At 35.7% G+C, this 22,147-nt stretch overlaps 1 protein-coding gene across 1 annotated transcript in view; it reads left to right on the forward strand.

The window, feature by feature from the left end:
- MAP3K15 (mitogen-activated protein kinase kinase kinase 15) overlaps positions 1-22,147 on the forward strand; it is a 138,277-nt gene that overhangs the window by 101,610 nt on the left and 14,520 nt on the right. Inside the window, exons 20-25 of the mRNA XM_031961275.1 lie at positions 6,443-6,600; positions 15,945-16,128; positions 17,225-17,402; positions 19,519-19,693; positions 20,937-21,122; positions 21,604-21,709. Coding sequence (XP_031817135.1) covers positions 6,443-6,600; positions 15,945-16,128; positions 17,225-17,402; positions 19,519-19,693; positions 20,937-21,122; positions 21,604-21,709 — 987 coding nt within the window. The remainder of the gene's footprint in view (positions 1-6,442; positions 6,601-15,944; positions 16,129-17,224; positions 17,403-19,518; positions 19,694-20,936; positions 21,123-21,603; positions 21,710-22,147) is intronic.

Below are 22,147 nucleotides of genomic sequence, written 5' to 3' on the forward strand. Positions count from 1 at the left end.
GTTTGAATTTTGTCTCTCCCCATTATTTTGCAAGCTCCTTAAAGCCAGGGACTGTTTTTGCCATTCTTCATATCCCCGGTACTAAGCACAAAGTAGAGACTTTATAAGGGCTTGTTGACTTGATTTAAATCTAGATCAAGGCTTCTTAAACTTTTTCTACTTGTGATTTTTTTTTGCCTAAGAAATTTTTACATGATCCCAGGTATATAGATAAATGAAATAGGTATATAAGCCAAACATTTATTGATAATAAATCATACAAATATTTATTTTAAAATAAATCTTTGATATACATATAATTTTGCCATTTATTAAAGATGAAAATAAATTTGAATACCAAATAGATGAATGTTCTTGCTTATTTTTGCATAAAGAATTAAATCTTGGTGGAATAGCTGTTACTTTACTGTTGCCAAATTTTTTGTAAGCCCCATTCAGTTATGTGACCCATATGGGATTGCAACTCACAGTTTAAGAAGCTTTGGTCTAGATAGCTCTCATATACTAGAAGCTTCAGAGAAAGTCCTGGGAGTTCCCTATATAAAAGAAATCACAGGTTCAGTGCCTTCCTCTATTAACTTCTTAGAGGCATTGTCAACTGGCCTCAGTGATAGGTTCAAATCCTAATTCTTACATATACTGATTGTGTTGACAATCAAGGCAAGTCACTATGTCATACGTAACTAATTCTCTGAAAATATCAGTTGCAGAACATGAGCCCATAGGCATTTGTAAAGAGAGAGTTTTTACATAGGAATTTTTTAAATGAACAAAATTATAGTCAAAACAATCAAACAAATAAGTTCTCTGTGAGTTAATAATTGGAGCTTTCCAGAAATGAGAAGAGCACCTTGATGGGTTCCCATGGACTAGACTCTTTCATGCAAAGGCTGAATAATTCCTTGTTAAATATATTGAATATAATGCTAGATAATACAATATATAGAATACTGGACTTAGAGTCAAAAAGACTTAAATTAAAATTCAGCATCATAAATTCAATAGTTGTGTGATCCTGAGCAAATCATTCAACTTCTGTTTGCCTCAGTTTACTCCACATTTTTTAAACAAAATTTTCTACAAATTTTATATTTTACAAATGGGGATAATAATAGGCCTGCCTCCTAGATTGGTTGTGAGACTCAGATAAAATATTTATCTTTTGTAAAATATTTTTTCCAATTATATCTAAAGACAATTTTTAGCATTCATTTTTACAAGATTTTGAGTTCAAGATATTTCTAAAGCACTTAGAACAGTGTCTGGCATATAATAAGTGCTATAAATATACTAGTTATATTGTTATTGTTATTGTTGTTGTTAGGAATTCTTGTCCATATATAGCAAATCAAGTTTACTAGCCTTTGAGAGTCTCCTTCAGCCTTCAGGTTCTTTTATTTTATTTTGAAAAAAAAATGTCACCAGCAAGTTGTTCAAAATTGTGGTTGAGTCATAGCAATTCTTACAGATTTCTTATTTCAGATTTCTTATGTTGTTATATAATTAAAAACCAAATCTAATAATATGAGTCTGAATGTTCTCACCATTTTTCCTAATCCCTGATGTTTTATAATAATTGGTTTTTTTCTTCTCAGAAATCAGCTCTTCTTGGGATAGGTGTAATTGTGTTTTTTGAGAGAGTGGATTTTCTCCTCTATGCATGCTCCATGAAGAATATAAATACTGAGAGAAAGGGGTTCAATAGATAAAACCAACCAATCTGATAATGAGAAGACTTCTTAGTACTTCATATATTCATGATTTCTTTAGTGGAGATATTCTAAAACAGAGGATAGGTCTTCGGGGGCTTAGGAGACTTTGAATGAGTATGGTTCAAAAGTTTCCTCACCAGTGGCTAACCTTCTGATTCTAAGTCTGTCTAAACTGAGCTAGGCCAGTCTTTGGGCAGCAGACATACTGCCCACTGCCAGAACTGAATTTGAAGTCTTTCCAGCATGATTCAACCTGCCAGAGATTGTATTCAATTGGCAGTGTCTTTTAAACCCAGGGTGACCTCTACCCCATGAAAGAATATTAATGAAACAGCTAAGGCTTTTCAAAAATATGAAGTGCCTTATAATTATGCTATAACAATAACATTTTAAAAGTACAGAGCCTTTGAAAGCAATGCTGTCTGTAACTAAATAAAGATTTATTATTTGACAACATAAAATCGTCATGTAAAAAATTATGAAAGTGTATGTTTTTTTCTGTTAGACATAGAAACAAAAACTTATAGAATGTGGGAGTTGGAAGGGATCTTAAAGGGTAGCAGGTCCAAACTTCTCATTTACTAAATTAGTGTAGAAATAATAAAAGTATTATAATTGTTAGCATTTATATAACACTTTAAGCTTTACAAAGTGTTTTACATGTATTATTACATTTGATCTTCACAATTATCCTGTGAAGTAGGTGAAATTATTATCTTCATTTTACACAGTGGTAAACTGAGGAATAGAGTAATTAAATGATGTGCTGAAGATCACATACTTAGTAAGTGTCTGGGGCACTCAGGTCTTTATAATTCCAAGTCCCATGCTCTATCAGCCTAGGACAATTAATAATAGCCTTGCTCACAGTTGATGACAAAGCCAAGACTAGTTCCTAGTTCACTCTATTTATTTAAACCATTATAAAAGGGGAACTGGCTTGTCCTTAAAGCATCAAATTTTTTCCAGATTTTCAGAGCATTCCCCATTGGTTATAGTTCAACCCATGGGAAATCAGTTCAAAATTGTTTTTAAATTTATTTTATTTTTAATTTTGGAATAAAATGATCATTTCTCTAGCATAATATAATAGATATATAATTATTGATATAATTAAACAGATGATTACACATCAAACTATAAATCTGTTAGTACAATTTGCTATTCTTTTAAAATATTCAATAAAGTTATCACGTAAATTAATTTTTTCTCCTTTTTTCTTCCCCCCCACTATTATTAGACACAAATATATACATATACATGTATACACACAGACACATATATGTATATATGTATAAAATCATTATGTACATCATTATTTACTAGATGCAGATAATATCTTCATATGTCCTTTGTAGTTAATTTGGGTATTTATAATTGTCATCAAATTTGTTCTTAAAACAGTATTGCTGTTGATGTTTACTGAATTCTCTTGGTTTTGCTCATTTCTATCTTTATTATTTAGTGTAAGTTTAACCATGTTTTCCTAAGATCAAGTTCATCATTTCTCATACAGGATAGTATTCCCTCACAATCATAATACCACAACATGTTCAGCCATTCTCCATTTGAAGGGCATCTCCATAATTTCCAGTTCTTTGCCACCACAAAGAAAGCTGCCATAAATATTTTAGAACATAGTGGTATTGTTGGGTCAAGGGGTTTAGACAGTTTAATAATTTTTTGAGTATAATTTCAGATTGCTCCCCAAAATGGCCAGATCACACCATAGTTCCACCAACAATGAATTTGTGTCCTGATTTCTTCACATCCCCTCCAACATTTGTTGCTTTCTCCTTCATCATTTTAGCCAGTCTGATAGATGTAAAATGATGTTTCAAGGTTGTCTTAATTTGGATTTCGCTAATAAATAACAAAGTCATTTTCTACATGAGCAATTCCAGTTTGGGGATGGTGATAGGATATTTTATCATTGGCTTTGGAGCAGGAGCATTCTTGACCCAAAATGTGCTGGCCTAGGCTTGAGTTCACATTCAAAAAGGTTAGCTTGTCATTCTCTTTTCCTCAGTCATCTTCTAGTCTCACCTCCTTCTTCAAACCATGAAGTAATCAATTGGTCCTTTGTCTGGGAGACCAGAAAAACTAACTCGGAAAGAAGGTTATCAAGGTCCAGGACACTTCTTATCTCTCAAGGAAGGTAGAATCTGTCTTCCCCAATCCTCTTCACAAACTCTATTCAGAAGTATATATATATTTTTTTTGTGCTGATAAAGCACAGAAATGGAGAGTTGAGAAGACAGTCATCCTCATCCAACATGAAATCCTTTTCTTTCTGGCCTCCTAAATAATAATAATTACTGGCATAATGAATAGCACTATATAGTGCCTTGAGATTTGCAAAAATGTCATTTTGTCCTATAGATAGATTATCTCTGTTTTGTGGATGGGGAGACTGAGGCACAGAGTAGTTAAGTGATTTGCTTAGGGTCACACAGTAAGTATGGGAGTTCCAAATGTGATAATCACTAGCTTTGTAGCCTTGGGTCACTAAACCCTTTAGAGGTCTCAAAATGCATTATTTGTGAAATAAAAAATTTGGGCTTAATGATGTCTGAGGTTCCTTTAGTCCTACCATCCTGTGATACCACCTATTTTTTTTAGGTGGCACAGTAGAGAGAATGCTGGGAAGTGCTCGGGAAACAATCCAGTTCAAATTCATTCTCAGACATTTCTTAATTGTGTGACCCTGGGTGAGCCCAATACTTCATGACCCCATTTGGGGTTTTCTTGGTAGAGATACGAGAGAGGTTTGCTATTTCCTTCTCCAGCTCATTTTACAGATGAGGAAAATGAGGAAAACAGGGTTAAGGGACTTGCCCAGAGTCGCATAACTAATATGATCAGGTTTGAATTCAGGAAGATAAGTGTTTGACTACAAGTCCAGCGCTCTATCCACTGCGTCCCCTAGCTGCCCACTTCCTCCCCTTCCTACGATGAATATCATTTACATGCAGTCTATGAATTTGCAATCCATTTGAAGTATTATCTTGTCCCTCTCTAAGCCTGCTGCTTGATCCTTGTATAGCCAATATTTTCTTTCCCCCTCTTTTTTTTTTGGGGGGGGGGAGAGTGTGGTAGTTGTTTTTTTTCCTTTGCCATCATTTTTCCCCTGGTGCTCTGCTTAAAATCCCTTAGGATTACCTCTGTCTGCATGTATAAATCACCTCTCTAGAGTGAATATGTAGACCCACATTCATAGTAATTATTGCAAAAGAAAGTGCCCCAAGGTAATTTTTTTTTTTTTTTTTTTGCCATGGTCAGTTTGTTCCTTCTGTTTGGCTTAACTGTTCTTTATCATTTATTGCATAACCTTGTAAAATCTGTGTTTAATCAATTAATTTTGGATTAGTTAGAAGGAGCATTGTGTTCCAGGTCAAACCTTTTCATTCTCATTATTGGGACTTTTGTTAAGCCTGCAAAGGATATTATGTCATAGTTATGTTCCCCTTCCTGAGGTTTCATGGATTTCTTAATGCAGGGAACCTTATGAGACATGTCTTGCTCAACACTTTAACTGATTTAACAGTTTCTTGCTATGCTTTGTCAGCAAGGAGCATTTATTAAGTGCTTAGTATGTGCCAGACACTGAATTAAGTGCTAGAGATACAGAGAAAGGCAAAAAAAAAAAAAAAAAAAAAAAAAAAAAAAAAATAGACCTTGTTCTTAAGGAGCTCACATACTAAAGAGGGAAACAGCATGCAAAAATCTATATACAAATAGGATGTATTACAGGATAAATGGGGAGTTCTTGGAAGCTCTCTGAATTCTCACTGATCTAATTTTTTGGTAGAGATGAGTGGGGAGATGGTCTGGACTTTTGTAAGTTTGTGGGAATCTCCTTTCATCTACACAGATCAGCAATTGTGCTGCAACTTTGAGAGTGTCTGGAGAAATAAGAAGTTACAAAATTTGTCCAAGATCACACAAGTAGTGTGTCAGAGACAGCACTTGAACTTTGATCTTCTGGATGCTATTCTAGCTGCTAGATTTCTGAAAAAAAATCAGAGCAAAGAAACAGAAGGTTTATTGGTAGCATCACAGGATAGAATACAGCTTTTGAAATGTATTCCTACACCCTTCTGCAAGTCAATCTTTATTTTTTAAAATGATCAAAAAGTGGTCTCAATTTGAATAAAACTATAGGTGGTGGAATATAACTGTTCTCTCTGTCTCTTTTTCTGCTCTCTCTTTCTCTTGGTCTCTTTGTCTTGCTTGTCTCTTTCTCTGTCTCTCTGTCTTTGTCTCTTGTCTCACTCTCTTTCTCCCTTGCACTACTTTCCTCCTTAATACTGTCTTTCAATCACTAAATTTTTCCAAGGGCCCTGAACTTCCTTTTTTCATGCATACCTCCCAAACTATCCCACTGTGGTTTATTATTGTACTTCATATTCCTATCATTTTTATAGTAGTAGTTTCATTTTTTTCTATTTTAGACTTGATTTCTGTTTTCCATTTTTCTCCATAACTCTGAGTATCTGACTTTCACAACTTTATTCACAACTTTCCTTTACAGGAATTCCTATTTGGGATCTTTTGCCAAAGAAGAGATTGGACCACATGTGCTCTTAAGTCCCAGTACACACTTGGCATTATTTGGGGAGTGAAATGGAAACATACCTGTTTTATGTCATCGAGCTCACACAATGAACTGATGTGTTGAATAAGAAATGTGACTTCCCATACTGTTTTTTTTTTTCCCCTTAAACCAGGCACTCTACAATATATGGCACCTGAGATCATTGATAAAGGTCCTCGAGGATATGGTGCCCCTGCTGACATCTGGTCCCTGGGCTGTACCATCATTGAAATGGCAACAGGAAAACCTCCATTTCATGAGCTTGGGGAACCTCAAGCAGCTATGTTTAAAGTAAGACTGGTTTGATTTGCTTAAGGACCAATTCCTTGTTCCCGAGACTAAATATATATTTTTTTATCTCAAGGAGAGGAATTTTCCTGTTTTGGTTTTTGTAACTGGGACCTTGCTGATCTTTTGGCAACTGGATTTTCTTTTTCAAAGATCTTCAAAAAGTGTGTTCACCAGATCTTGCCTGCGAGGGTGATCCATATTCATAAGCAGACACAACATTTTGCTACCATGTGTTATAGTTTACTGATGAGGAGGTAGAATCTTTACTGCTGTGTAAATGTTTGCTACCTATCTGAGATCAGATCCTCATTTCTCTCCCTATCCCATAGAGTCAATGAGAAAAAAGATAACTTCACTAAACACACGCATACATGTACATGTGTGCACATTAATTCTGTACGTCTGCAAGGCTTGGAAAAAGTCTTGAAGATGTGTTAGTCCCCTGTGTTCTATCAGACAGTTGACCCCATTTCCACCCTCCATGAAAAGCCAACTTAGTTGGACCTCAGAAAGCCAAATTGTGGATAATGGGGCCACAGATTAGTTATATAATGTGATTACACGGGCTATTATTCTTCATTGCCTTGAGTTAACAACACTCAGACCCCATTTAACTGTCTTCCCTCCTACAACTTTATTAAGTCCTGTGGCTTGCTCTGTATGTCATTTAAAATTAGACACAAAGAAAAACCTGCCAGATATGCATAATCCTTTTCAATAGAGTTCTAATCCCCCTGCTATCTGGGTACTGGCTTTGTAACTCTTGAAAATTTTAATTATGCCAATAAGTCTCTGACCCATGCAGAAAGTATTGACCCTATTACATTATTATTTGTTGTGTTCAGTTTCTCTGCCCTATTTCAGTCTAGCTTTTAATAAAGTGTTGAATTCCATATCTAATTGTGACACTTTCTTTAAAATTAGTTTTTTCAATCAATGAAAGGCTGCCTTCTCTCCCTCCTACTTCACTTCTCTCCCTCCTCCACTGAAAAAGGGGAAAAAAAATAAAACTTCTTAAATCACAGAAGTGTATAGTGGAATAAAACAAATTTCCACATTAATATATCCAAAAGAAAGTCTTGATTTGTAGTTTGAGATTATCACCTCTTTGGCTAGAAGTGGGGTAGCACATTTCATCATCAGTTCTCTGGAGATGTGGTTATTGCATTGATCATTCTTTGAGAGTTTTCTTTGCAACATTGTTGTTGTATAAATTGTTCTTACCAGTTCTGCTTACTTCACTCTATATCAGCTCATACAAGCTTACCCAGATGTTTCTGAAACCATTCCTTTCATCATTTAAAACATTGTTTTTTGTTTCAATCAGCAAACATCCTCCTTCTAAGCCCCCACCTCAACCTTGCCCTGCCATGAGAACAAAAGAAAAGCAAAACCTATTATAAACATGTAGGCAATCAAAACAAATTTCCACATTAACCATGTCCAAAATTTTTTTGTCTCATTCTATATTCTGAATCCTTCATTTTTCTGTCAGGAGGTAGGTAAGATGATTTATTCTTAGTCCTTTGGAATTAGAGTTGGTCATTACACTGATGGGAGTTCTTAGTTCTTTCAAAGTTGTTTGCCTTTGCCAAAATGTTGTCATTGCCATATTGTTGTCATTGTATAAATTGTTTTATACAATGTTTCGGTTTTAATGTTTTAATGTTTTTAATGTTTTAATGACAATGTTCTGTTTTATACAATGATTCTGTTCACTTCACTTGGTATTGATTCCTATATTTCCTCTCTAAAAAACTCCATAGAATAATATTATTCCATCATATTTATTGTATCATAACTTGTTCTTCCATTATCCAGTTTATAAACACCTACATTAAATTCCCATCTTTGCCACCTCAACAAAGGCTTCAAATATTTTTGAACCTCTTTAGTAAAGAATTTGTTTTGCTCAGAACTAATCCCTCCTTTAATCTGTCCTCCCTTTAGTTCTTCCTCCTCCCTCTCTTCTTTTCCTCCTATTTTCCTGTTGAGTAAAATATATTTTTATACCCCAAACTCTGTGTGTGTGTGTGTGTGTGTGTGTGTGTGTGTGTGTATTCTTCTTTTAATCAGTTAAGATAAGAGTGAGGTTCAATTTTAGGCTACTCTCTTCCCTCTTCTCCTTATCTGTAGTGATGTTTATTTGTGTACCCTGATTATTTGAGAGAATTTTCCCTAATCTTTTTCTTTCTCCTACATTATATTCCTTTTCCCTCATTTTCCATTCTTAAGGTCATTAAATATTATAGAACTACTTACAGGTATTATCTGTAATATGACCTGTGATGATGTTTATAGGGGACACTTATTATTTCCCCATATTTGAATATAAATATTTTGTTTAGTTTTTTAAAAATAATTTTTCATTAATTATTTACCTTTTTAGGTTTCTCTTAACTTCTATGTTTGAATTTCAGTTATTACTCAGCTCTGGTCTTTTTATTAGAAATGTTTGGAAGTCTTCTATTTCTTTAAAGATTCATTTTTCTCCCTTTTGAAATAAACTTGGTTTTGCTGGAAAAGTTGATGCTTAGCTATAAGCCCATATCCTTTCTAGAATACTGTATTCAAGGTTCTCTGCATTTTTTTGAGGTACCTGCTAAATTGCATGACTCTGATTGTGGTTCCATGATACTTGATTCCCTTCTGGCTAATTGTGAAGACCGCGTATTTTAAAACCAGCCAGAATCAGGAATTCAGGTTAGGGGAAAGTCGTCAATCTTTATTCTCAGTGAAGAAAGATGGGAGATGGGAGAGAATCAGCAATAGCAATGTGTGCAGCTGAGTCAAGAAGCTAGCTAGACCAGCAGCCACCGGACCAGCAGGTACGAGCATAGAACCCAGGCCAATCTCTCCCAGCTTCTCTTCCTGTCTCTCTCTGCCTCCACCCACCAAAATCGTCATTTCCTGTACAACACATCAGGACTTGCACAGAGAGTGGGCGGGGCCATTCTTTATCCAAGCATGTATATTAATAGAGTACAGTCCAATTACTATTTAGCCTCACGTGCTTGGGACCTCTGTGCACCAACTCAAACCTCAGCCCATTACAGCTAATGGCAGTATCTTTTTTTTTTTTTTTTTTTTTTGGCTTAGAAGATCTGAATTTTGGCTACATATTCCTGGGAATTTTCATTTGGGGGCTGTGTTCATAAAGTGACCACTGGGTTTTTTCTATTTCTACTTGATTCTCTCTTTTTAAATTTTATTTATTTGTTTGTGTGTTTATTTAATATCCCCACAGTTACAGATCAAATACTTTTTTTACATTTGTTTTTAGAACTTTGAATTCCAGATTCTCTTCCTTCCTCCCCACTTCTCTCCCCATTATGAAGGTACATATAAAGTTACGTAAAACATTTCCATAAAAGTCATGTTGCAAAAGAAAAGAGTATGTTTCAATCTGTATTCAGACACTGTCATTTCTTTCTCTGGGTGTGGATAGCATTTTTCATTGTAAGTCCTTCAGAGTATTTAGATCTCATTGTATTGCTGAGAATAGCAAAATAATTCACAGCTGATCATCCCATAACATTACTATTACTTTGTACACAAAACATTTCACTTTGCTTGAATTCATGGAGGACTTTCCAAGCCTTTCTGAGAGCTTCTGCTCATCATTTTGCAAAGAACAATAAATACAATTCTTTCATAAACCACAGTTTATTCAGCCATTCCCCAATAGATAGGTATGCCCTCAATTTCCATTTCTTGGCTCTGAGAAAAGAACTGCTATAAATATTTTTGCACATAGAAGTCCTTTTCCTTTTTTAAAAATATCTTTTGGGATTCATGTCTAATATTGATATTGTTAGATCAAAGAATATGCATGATTTTATAGCCCTTTGGGCATAGTTCATATCTTTTGATCATTTATCAATTGGGGAATGGCTCTTTTTTTTTATAAAATAAATTTGAATCAGTTTCACATACATTTGAGAAATTAAACCTTCCTCAGAGAAACTTGCTTCAAAATTTTTTTTGGAAATCATTATTGCAAACTGTATTTCTCCCCTGTTTATTCTATTCTTTCTCTTCTTTCACCTCGACCTTCTCAAAGGTATTTTGCTATTGATCACCCTCTTCGACAATATACTCTCTCTTCTATCATCTTGCCCCCTTCCCATATGTTCTTCCCTTCCTATTTTCCTTCAAGGTAAGATGATTTTTATATCCATATTGAGTATGTATGTTATTTTCTCTTTGAACCGATTCTGATGAGAATAAGGTTCACTCACTCTTCCTCTCTTCCACTTCTCCCCTTTCAGTGTAAAAGCTTTTTCTTGCCTGTTTTATGGCAGGTAATTTACATTATTCCACTTCTCCCTTTCCCATTCTCTCAGTACATTCTATTTATTTATTTAAAACTAAATACAAAATAAGAAAAAAACAAAATAGAAAAAGACAGAAAAGGAAAATAAAAAAACAAAATAAAACATTGTCATATATCTAGCAAAACATCACAGAGGATTCAAAATATGTAACAAATCTCCATTTCAAGAAAGCATATATAAAATAGAAGAGATTATATTAATTCTTTTCATAATCTTATTTTCTTTGAATGATTCTTTTTTTAAAAAGTTTTTTTCTTTAAACTCTCACTTGATTTTTAAAGACTTTTTGGAGTTCTATATATTCTTTCTGGGCAGATAGTATTTAAACTTACTCTTTGGGGTAGAAGAGTTTTTTTTTTTTGTTTGTTTTGTTTTTTACTTCACTATCTTCCTCTGAAGATGAATCCCACTATTCCCTATTTTCATAGTAAGTTTCTGTGGGTAGGGTCTTTCTTTTTTCAATTTTGAAAGAATAGAACTATTAGTGTAAGCACCTGTAATGCTGTGATGGTGGTGGGGAATGTTGCTTCTGACGTCACTTCAGTTTTCCCCTCTGACCTGGAACCCCAAACCCTAAATTCTACTTTCCTGCAAGTACCCACAGCAAATAGTATCCTTGCCCTACTACCCCTGAACACATGAAGTGTGCTGATTCCTTCTTGTCCAGGGCAAGCATCACAGTTGAATCTGCTGTTCCTAATTGGCCAGGATTGTCTCAGGCTTCCCAAACTCAGACCCTGAACTTCTAAAGCTGTCTTAGAGGTAAAATTTCCTGTGATTGGGGCTGAATCTAAAACAAGCTAGCCCCAGGACTCCCCTCTTGTGAATACTTCACATTGCCTAAGATGGGGGTCTTTCTTCTGGTCTTATTGGAAGTGCCTCAGAGTCTTACCAAATGGGGTCATGAAGAATTGGACATAACTAAAAAAACAACAGCTACATTTCTTTTCTAATTTTCTTCTCAAGTGCTCTCATTTCATTTATAAAACTTTTAAAACTCATTAAAATTATTTTGTCTCTTCTATGCATTCTAGTGGAGTTTGTACTCAATTTCTGAGTTTTTCTCTTAGACTGCTTGTAGATGTTTTAGAATCAGTCTCTTCTTCTGGCTTTGCATTTTGAACTTCTCTGACTTGATTATAACTTTATTAGGGGAATCTTTTTTGTTTGCTCATCTTTACAGCTACATCTTCATAGCTTCATGACTTCAGGATTAAGGTTAGGGCAAGACTCTGAGACACTTCTTGAGGGAAGTTCTAATATGGCTCTTTTGCTGATTTCTTGAGGTTGTTGAGTGGTTGTATTATTACAGTATCTTAAGGATAGACTGGGGATCTATAAATTTTCAATGCTCCCAGAGTAGGCTAATCAAAGACAAAGTCAGAGGGCTGTCCCACTGGTCTGAGTTCTGCAAATTAATGACATTGGTTTAGGTCTGAGCAACAGCCAGATGCAGCCCTTATCAGCCCTCTGGAAAACTTGTTTGGTTCAGTGTCAGAACTGTAGGATCTTCTGTAGTCTAAGATTCCTGCTGTGCTTATTCCTCTGAAGTCCAGGATAGATGATGGAACTAAGCTCCCACTCTGTTTCTGGGATCTAAGTTATAAAGCTGCTGCTTGCTTCTGAAGTTTGGACCACCCTTCCCAGAAACACCATTCCTCTGCACAGGTCTCTTCAGTCTGCCCTTCATCTGTGCTCCAGAACTTGGTAGTGGGCAACAATGCTGACTTTGTGCATTTACTTTCATGGTGTACCACTCTGGATCTAGGGCTTCTTCTTGTCCTGGTTACAGAATCTCCTTGAGCACTGAAATGTTCTGCCCTGGATGCTACTGTCCTATTCCTGTCCCAAATATCCACTGACTTCTGTTTGGACCATACAAATGACTCACTGCAATTGTTTCTGGATTTCCCTATTTGAATTTGATCTAGTGCGTTTCCTAGGTCGTCTGGTAAAATTTTGTGAAGAACTCAGCTGTTTTGGTTCCTACCAGCTGTTCTTGAATATATCTTTTATCAATTCTTGTATCATAGTGCTATTCCGTCACATTCTTATACCATAATTTGTTTAGTCACTCTTCAACTAATGTGTACCCTTTTAGTACCAGTTCTTTGACACCACAAAAAGAACTGCTATAAATATCTTTGTGTTCATAGGTATTTTCCTAATTTCCTGCACTCTTTGGGGTGATATTGCAGAATTAGAAGATACACATAGCTAGATAGTTTGAGGGGAGCCTACTTTTTAATTGCTTCCCAGAATGGCTGGTCCAGTCACTATAAATTATCTGCTAATCTCTCAGAAACCCAGATTAAAGTGTGGGAAGAATTCAGCACAGAGAGAAAAAACTTTGAGGGGGCTATGGTATGAGACAGACAGACAGAAAGAAGAGGGATTAATTTAGATCCTAAGCAGTGGAACTAGCAGGGCTGAAATTACATAGAGGAAAATTTAGGGTGATGTATGGAAATATTTCCTAACACTTAAGGCTATCTACAAAAGGACTGGGAGTTAGTGCATTCCCCTCACTGAAGCTTTAAAGAAAAGATTCTATAACCATTTGTGGCATATGTGTAGTGAGGAATTTTTTTTTTTTTTTACTGTAATTTGGATCTGTTCTCTCCTTCCAACTCAGAAATCTTGTGGTTCTGGGAGCTTGAAAAGTATCCCGTGGGTGCCAAATGATCCCAAAGCTAGGCTTGTAGAGATTGTAGACGTTAACTGCAGCGTAGGGATTAAAGTATGTCCATTAGGAACAAAATCCCTGGGTTACCTAGGTGGGTAACCTAAGAAGGAATCAAGAAAATCATAGCAACAAGAACTCCAAATAAGAGAACATCTGCTCTATTGACCTGTTTTACATGAAACAAAATCTAAAACAGTAGACAACAGAACAATGCCAAATGTAAATAAAAGCATCTGGGGCTTCTGATTTCAATGCAGAACTGAATGTTGGAACTCTTAATTTTAATTGCATTTTCTTGCTGATCTATGGTTAGATTTGGGGGCATTTGTTTAACTTCCCTTGAATCTGCAGTATATAGCTGTGAGATTGTTTTTTAAAGTAAATAATTTTTATCTCTGTTCCCAATAAATGTGAATAAGCATTTATTAAGCACTTAATTATGTGCTAGACACTAATTTAGCCAGGCTGCTAAGGGATGGAGATAACAAAGGCATGCTCTCTTATGGAGCTTACATTCTAATAGGGGAAGAAAAGGGAGCTGAAGAGTAGATAACCCCTGGTGGCAAAGAGTAAAGCACAGCTGGTCCAAAGCCCTCTTTACAATGTGGGCTCTGGGAATGACTCACCAGTGGAAGAAGGATCTTTGGGAAAAGGCTGCTAAAGCATGGTGGTGAAGTCTGGAGAGCGCTGTGTTTAAACTGATAGCTCTTGATCCTTTCTTATGTGGCCAAGTTGTTCATCAGTATAGTAGAACTCTTTGAAAATAATTAGATAAACAAACTATTGACTTCTGACTGGCTAATAATGTTTGTCAGTGACTATGATCTGTACAGATTATTGTGCAATTAATTTCGTTTATTACATTTACATTTTTATTATGAACTTAAACAACAACAGCAAAAAAGAACAAGCAAAGAAATATGTATAAACAAACACGAATAGGAAATGATTTATAGACGGAAGACACTAGAATTAAGATGGATTAGGAAAGACTTGTTATAAAATATGGGATTTTATTTGAGACTTGAAGGTAGCCAGGAAAGCTTGGGGATGAAGTAGGGGGTGAAGAGGAAGAGGCAGAGAAACTGCTTAGAGTACAGTTAATGTATGTAGACTCAAGGAATGAGTCAGACCTGAAAGAGCAAACAGAGCAAGAATCCTAAGAGGGGAGGATTCTTGAAGTTTTCTCATTTCTCAAATATGTGTTAGTCTGGAGAAGAATATAGAACAAGGAGAAAGAAGGGAGTATGGTTGTGTGTATTCAGCACACATCTGGGATACTTCTATTAAAACTTCATTAACAAGAATTATTTCTAACTCTCTAGAATTATTATTAAGGATTCTAGATACTTCAGCAGTGTTTTTAATTGAAATTATGTCATAGTGATTTCCTACCACTAATAAATTTTGATAATTTGTTAATTAACCGGTCTTATGATTGTTTTTTGACTGGGGACCTATGATTTCATCACTGTAGAAAACATCTGGAGAGAACTTTCTCAACTAATGAAGAGGGGGTTAATTGCAACTTTACAGTTTAAAGCAGAAATGCCAAACCCTGTGACCTGAAACAGTTCAGAGCATCATCAGAACCAGATCAAATTTAAATATTTACAAAGTGCTTATTATGTCCCAGGAAGCCAGTACAAGTCAAAGGCTGGACTTAAGTCTAGCCTCCAAAGCCTGCTCTCTAACTACTGTACTACATTCTCTTTGATTGTTATGAGTAGAAATACTTTTTCAATAGTTAAAAGAACTGTGACTTTTTCAGTGTCAGATTAAGAAAAAACAATTTTGTTCGGGTTATAGGGAATTTGGCCTCTGAAAAATAAGTAATCTATGGGATTTGGGACCAGTTGTGGATAATGGGGAAGGGGATTGTATTTATTATGCCTTTCCTTGATAAAGTTTGAAGTAGGAGATAATACTGTTTGAACATTGGATTTGGCATCTAGGAGACCTGGATTCATATTGCACTTCAGACAACTCATCAGCTCTGTGAGATTATGTATGAGTTTCAGTTTTCTTTTATGTAAATATGAGGATAGAAGAGCATCATTGTGAATATGAAATGAAATAATGTATGCAAACTTTAAAGAGCTATGTAAATTCCAACTGATGTGAGATAATATCTGGTAAATAGGAATGGATATTCTGCAGCTTGATATCATATAATGGAAATAGTGATGTCTGTTGTAGTACTCTAGTGAGGTTGAAGGTATATATTTGTCTGAAAAAAGGAAGAAATTAAAAGTATTGCAAAACCTAAGTTCATCAGAGGCCTTATTAAAACAGATATTTTACTTCTATCTCCAATATAGGTGGGCATGTTCAAAATACACCCAGAGATTCCAGAATCACTGTCAGCAGAAGCCAGAGCTTTCATTTTATTCTGCTTTGAACCTGACCCAAACAGACGAGTTACAGCCTCTGACCTGCTCAAGGACACGTTCTTGAAGCAGGTGAACAAGGGCAAGAAAAATCGAATTGCTTTCAAACCTTCAGGTGAGTTGTGTCTATGAAGACAAGTTAGAATATCAGTTAAGTTTTGTATTTTAAAAAAGAAAATCATGTGAATTACTAGCCACCCCACAGGCTTAGCTTTGTTATTCATGCCAAGAAATGAACTGAAGCTGGCTCCACAACATCCCCTAAACATGGAGCTTTACATAATGCTTCCATTTTTATGTCAAAGTTAGAAGGCTGGGTGTAGCATATTTGGGGTTTGTTGAAAATCTAAACAAATGAATGTTTGACATTAATAACAGAGAAGTACATTCATTCTTGGGCAGAATTTGAAGACAAAGATAAATGAGTCTACCTTATTAACATGCTTCATTTTCATTTGTGACCACAAAGTCAGGGTCAGTTGGGTTAAAGGGACAGATTTGGTTCTTTTATATATGCAGGATTTGACATTTTATATTTGAGACTAGCTAGTCTCAAAACTGTCTGCTGAACTAGACCTTGATTGAAGAATGCACTAAGTCCATTTATACGGTGCTGCCTTCTCTTGTAGTTGGACCCACTACAAGTTGTAAAAGCACCAGTTGGTAGATAACTTCTAATACAGTCAACCTAGTGGTAAATGGTCCAGTAGTTACCTCCAAAATGTAATCATTAGTTCTTTTTCATCTGGAGGAATGAGGTCAAAAGTATCAACAATATTAAGATTTTTGACTATTTGTCAACATCTTATATCCATATTCAGCTTTACTTTTTTGCATGTGTTCTTGGTGCAATAAGAAAGTCAATCAAGTAGGCCATTTCTATTTTGCATACTGGAATTGTGTCTGGGCTATTTTTTTTTTTTTTTTATTCTTGTTTTGGCTCTGAGCATTTTCTCTGACTATGCCCAAATCTGAAGTGCTTTCCCTCCTCAACTCTGACTTCCCTGTAAGTTACTTTTTTTTTTTTTTAAACAGGAATCTTTTCTCACACTATCTTAATTTTATTGCCTTTCTTCTGTCATTTATTTTTTTTTCTGTTTATTATCTTCTTATCAAATCTTCTTGAATGGATGGGAACTGAATTATTTACCTGAGTTCATATCTAAATGGTAAACCTAATTTCTTTCCTTCCCCGTTTCCCCACTACTTAGATTATACTAGGAGTGTATCACTTCCTCTCCCTGTCCAAGGAGAACAAACTGGGGGCAGCAGCAGCAGTGAGCATGGCTCCATCTCCCCTGACTCGGATGTGCAACATGCCTTCTTTGAGAAGACAAAGCGATCGGTGTCAGAAATGCAAGCTAAGCAGCACCTCTCCCAGTTATTAAGGTAAGTGTCTCCATCGCTGTACACATGGCCAGTGGACAAGCAGATGGGAATCAAATGCTTCTGCATTTAAATTTAACTAGCATTAAGTGATTTTTCTTCCATTTCTTTGTGGCACTATGAATAAGGCACAGGCCATGTTCTAGATCCAGAAAGAATACTGTGTAAATAGACCCCTTACTGAATTATAAATGGGACAGACATAGCTACTGAGGCACCTTGGTAGATGGATTACCCAACATAGAGTACAGAAGACATGAATTTGAATCCTGCCCCAGATGCTTAATATCTGTGTGACCCTGGATGATTCACTTGCAGCTCCATTTTTCCTCAGTTATAAAATAATTATAACACCTACTACCTCAAAAGGTTGTTGTAAAAACCAAATGTGAATACATGCGAAGTGCTTTGCAAATCTTAAGTTACTACATAAATTCTAGCTGTTATATTGTATTATGCAGTCTTTTTTTTTTTAATTGATGTCAGACTTGGTAAAATCAGTTGGAATTTCCTTGGCAAAGGTACTTGAGTAGTTTGCCATTTTCTTCTCCAGCTCATTTTACAGATAAACTTTGTTCAGCAAACTTTGTCAGATGGCTGCTGTTTGCCAGGTACTAAGGCCAAAGGTAAAAGTAGAAGAGTTCTTGCCTTCAAGGAGTTTATAATCCATGAAGGACATAAAAGGTGTCTCATAGCCCTATATAAGCATCTACAAAATAAACACACTGATGGGGAGGGGACATTAACACGCAGATACATAAGGAGAGTCTTCACTTATTGCAAGTGTATCTAACAGAAACAACCATTTTTGCTTCACTTTGACTTAGAAAACCACAAATTAACTTTATGTTGCATTACATTTTTATTTACTTTGTTAAGCATTTCCAAGTTACATTTTTATCTGGTTCTGGGGATGCTTGTCAGTGCTAAACCTGGAGAAGTGTTTTTGGTATCTCTGATGTAGAGAATAGCACCTGAAGTGAGAATGGAAAGAAACTAGGGATATTAAGAGAGATAGAGTAAGGGGTGAGAGGAGGTGGAGAATGCATTCCAGATATGGGGACAGCTAAAATAAAGACATTGAGATTGGAAATAGAATGCTATAACTGTAGCACAATTTCATTGCATCTAAACTTTAGGGTATACTGAGGGGAGTAATATATACTTCTGGAAAGGGGTAAACTGAATCCAGATTGTTAAAGGCTCTGGATGATAGAGATTGACCCTAACAATAATAGGGAACAGTTTATATTTATTGAGTGGAGGAGTGACATGCATGAGTTGTTGTTCTTTAGGAAAGGCATTGTTCAGAACAAGGGAAAGCCCAAGGATGGGCTTTCAAGTATGGGCATTGCTCATAGCAAGCACATGATTGGGATTTTCAGAGTTTCTCCCTCCTTTCCTGGACATAGTTATTGTTTCCACTATATCTAAACTGAAATGTCAAAACAATAAAAGACCTTAGAGGTATTCTAGTCAATCCCATTATTTTAGAGATGATAAAACTAATTGGGGGGGGGGGGAGGCTGTTAAGTGACTTGTTTATGGTCATGTAGTAAATATTTGAGATGAGATTTGAACCCAGGTCAACTCTTTCTGGAGCTAGTAGTGTTCTTTCTACTGTGCCAGGCTACATGAATTCAAATTCTTTCTTTCTTTCTTTTCTTTTCTTTCTTTCTTTCTTTTCTTTTCTTTCTTTCTTTCTTTTCTTTTCTTTCTTTCTTTCTTTTTTCTTTTCTTTCTTTCCTTTCTTTCCCTTTCTTTCTTTCTTTCTTTCTTTTTTTTTCTTTCTTTCTTTCAAACAAGACACCCAAGTTCTTTGAGTGAGTTTTAGTTCCTTTATTCATAAAATGAGAATAAGGATAATATTTACTGTCATTGAGTTGTTGTAAACATTAAATGAAGATATGAGAAAAGATACTAGTAGAGCATTTTGTGAAAACATTATATAAATTTGAGCAACTATTATAATGACTCCTTTGAATTGCCTATTTTTTCCTGATAATTGGGAGGGAAATAGAGAATTTCTGAGTTGGTTTGCTTGCTTTCTTCTCTTAAAGCCCTCTTTTAGCCAGTTTCCTTGACATTTACTCAAGGTTGTGCCTTGTTTTATCTCCAGCGTTCCTGATGAGAATTCTATCTCTGAAGATCGGAGCACATCCCCCTCCCTCGAGGACAGAGACTCTGGGCTCTTCCTACTGAGGAAGGATAGTGAACGTCGGGCCATTCTATACAAAATCCTCAGAGAGGAACAAGATAAAGTGGCCTCAAACCTACAGGAATGTGTGGCCCAGGTGAGGAGGTTTTAATGATATCCTTTTTGGGAAGACATTCTGTTCCAAGGACATTTCTTCAGAGACCTCAGTTTCCAATAGGAGCAGCCAACGAGCAGAAGTAGAGCCAGGCTTGCTCTTAACCTATAAAAATTCCTGCAATTACAATAAACTCAGTGACATTTTCAAATTCTATTCCTTTTCTTTCCTCCTTCCTTCATGAGCTCATTTTGCCAAAGGCCCCCTGTTACAGGGATACTGGAACCCTACTCTTGTGATGGTGAGCTAGCACACTCTTGTGGGAAGTTCAAATATAGGTTGATGATAGGAATCAGAGTTCTTTAAATCATCTCTGACTTCCAACATATATAACTCTGAATACCAGGCCAGCACATTTGGAGAGCATGAATCCAAGATTTCTCAAATTCCTTAGGATTCATAGCTAATTTAGAAAATGATAATATCTGCTTCCCTCACAGGGTATTTTATAAATCTTAAAATTTTAAATGGGGGTGAAATGTTACTATATTATAATAATAATGATGATGTCACAATGAAACAATAAATAAATAATATAATATAAAAATGAATTGTACTGAGGATGTTTCTTTTTATTCTCCTGTAGAAGATTAATTTGCAGATCCCCCATATTACTCCCCTTCCATTCTCAATAAGTTCCATACCTGGCTCACAATTTTTCTTTCATTTCCAATTCCTGCCCTCATACTAGAAGACTTAAATATATGTCTGTTTTGACTGGTCCACTATAAATCTATGTCATACAACCTTAACTGGGCTTTTATTGCTGCTAGGCAACCATACAATATGAACTATTCCACTCTTCAGTGGTTCTTCCAAACCTTTACAAATCTCCTCATATTTCTGATAGCTTCCCCTTCCCCCATTCTCTTAATTGAGATCTTGTCTCATAATTGATTTTTAAAAATCAAGACCATTTACCATGAAATCCCTCTTCCCTTTTCCTCATCTATCCCTCAGGTGTCTAGCATTAGATCAGAGTCTGCATTGTTTTAGATCTAAAGATGAAGCGGTTTGCAAAGGTTTCTCTCATAATGGGATGTGATCAAAGAGAAAGTGATTTTTAATAGCAGATTTGTTTGGGGGCATGTAAATTTATAGTTTCAGGGGAAAAAATTGATTCAATGTACTGTTGCATTTAGTGCAGGTTCTTTTTTAGGACTTGATATGTTTTCCCTTTCTCCTTGAACATAGTCATGCAGTTAATTTTGTTTTATTTTCTCAGAATTCCGAAGAGTTACACCTCTCAGTTGCTCACATCAAGCAGATAATTGGAATTTTGAGAGACTTCATCCGCTCCCCCGAACACAGAGTGATGGCATCTACTATCTCTAAGCTAAAAGTGGATCTAGACTTTGACAGCACTTCTATCAATCAGATTCATTTGGTACTATTTGGATTTCAGGATGCTGTAAGTCTTTTGTCTGAGCCTCACTATTGCTAAAGAAATTTAATGAACCAGCCCAGTTAGCTAATAATTGATATCATAAAAGTCTAATGAGTGCTCCCAGGTCCTTCCTGCCAGGGTAGCTGTCTCTTCCTTTTTCTGTATTTTCCCAACTTTTGAATTTTTGAGTTGATTATGCACAAATACAAGAAGCATGTTCATTGAATGTCTCTGTATGGTTTCATAGGCCATGGACACAGAGTATGCTTATGAGATTTATGAATAATTTCAAATTTGACAATGTTAGTGATGTGGCCAATATCATTATATTATATTATTATCATACGTCAATAACCATAGCAGCCAAGGAATCTTTCCTAACAAACTATGTTTTGATTAGAGGGAATGAAGAATCACATAGTTGTACCCATTCAGCAACCCATATAACAGACTGGTATAAGGTTGTTTTAACGTGATCTGTTTTTTTCCCTTATACTAATTTTAGGTGAGTAAAATCTTGAGGCATCATTTAATCAGGCCCCACTGGATGTTTGCAATGGATAACATCATACGTCGAGCAGTGCAGGCTGCTGTTACTATTCTCATTCCAGGTAAAGCTGCACCCATGCAATTCAATATAGGCTTCAACCTGCTGGGGAAAACCTTGAATAAAGCTCAATTAATCAACATTTATTAAGCCCTATGTTAAGAACTAGAGATATACAAGGGGAAAAGACAATTTCTATCCTCAAGGAGCTTAAAATCAAATGGGGAAACTCAAGGTCTTCCTAAAAGTTCTTATAGCTTGGGAAGGTTTATTTTTTTCTCTTTCTTTTTTCCTATCCTGTTTGTTATTTTTCTCTATACCTTGACCATGACTGTAATTATTTATAAGACTGGATTAAGCTCAACAAACATTTACTAAATCTTTTGTTGTGGCTCCTTCAGGGGTTTCTTTTTGTATTCCCAGTGCTTAGCACAGTGCCTGGCAACAAAGAATGTGCTTAATAAATTTTTATTGATTGATTACCAGGCAAGAGGCAGTATGG

Source organism: Sarcophilus harrisii, chromosome 3 (assembly GCF_902635505.1).
Source record: "Sarcophilus harrisii chromosome 3, mSarHar1.11, whole genome shotgun sequence".
Classification (NCBI taxonomy): domain Eukaryota; kingdom Metazoa; phylum Chordata; class Mammalia; order Dasyuromorphia; family Dasyuridae; genus Sarcophilus; species Sarcophilus harrisii.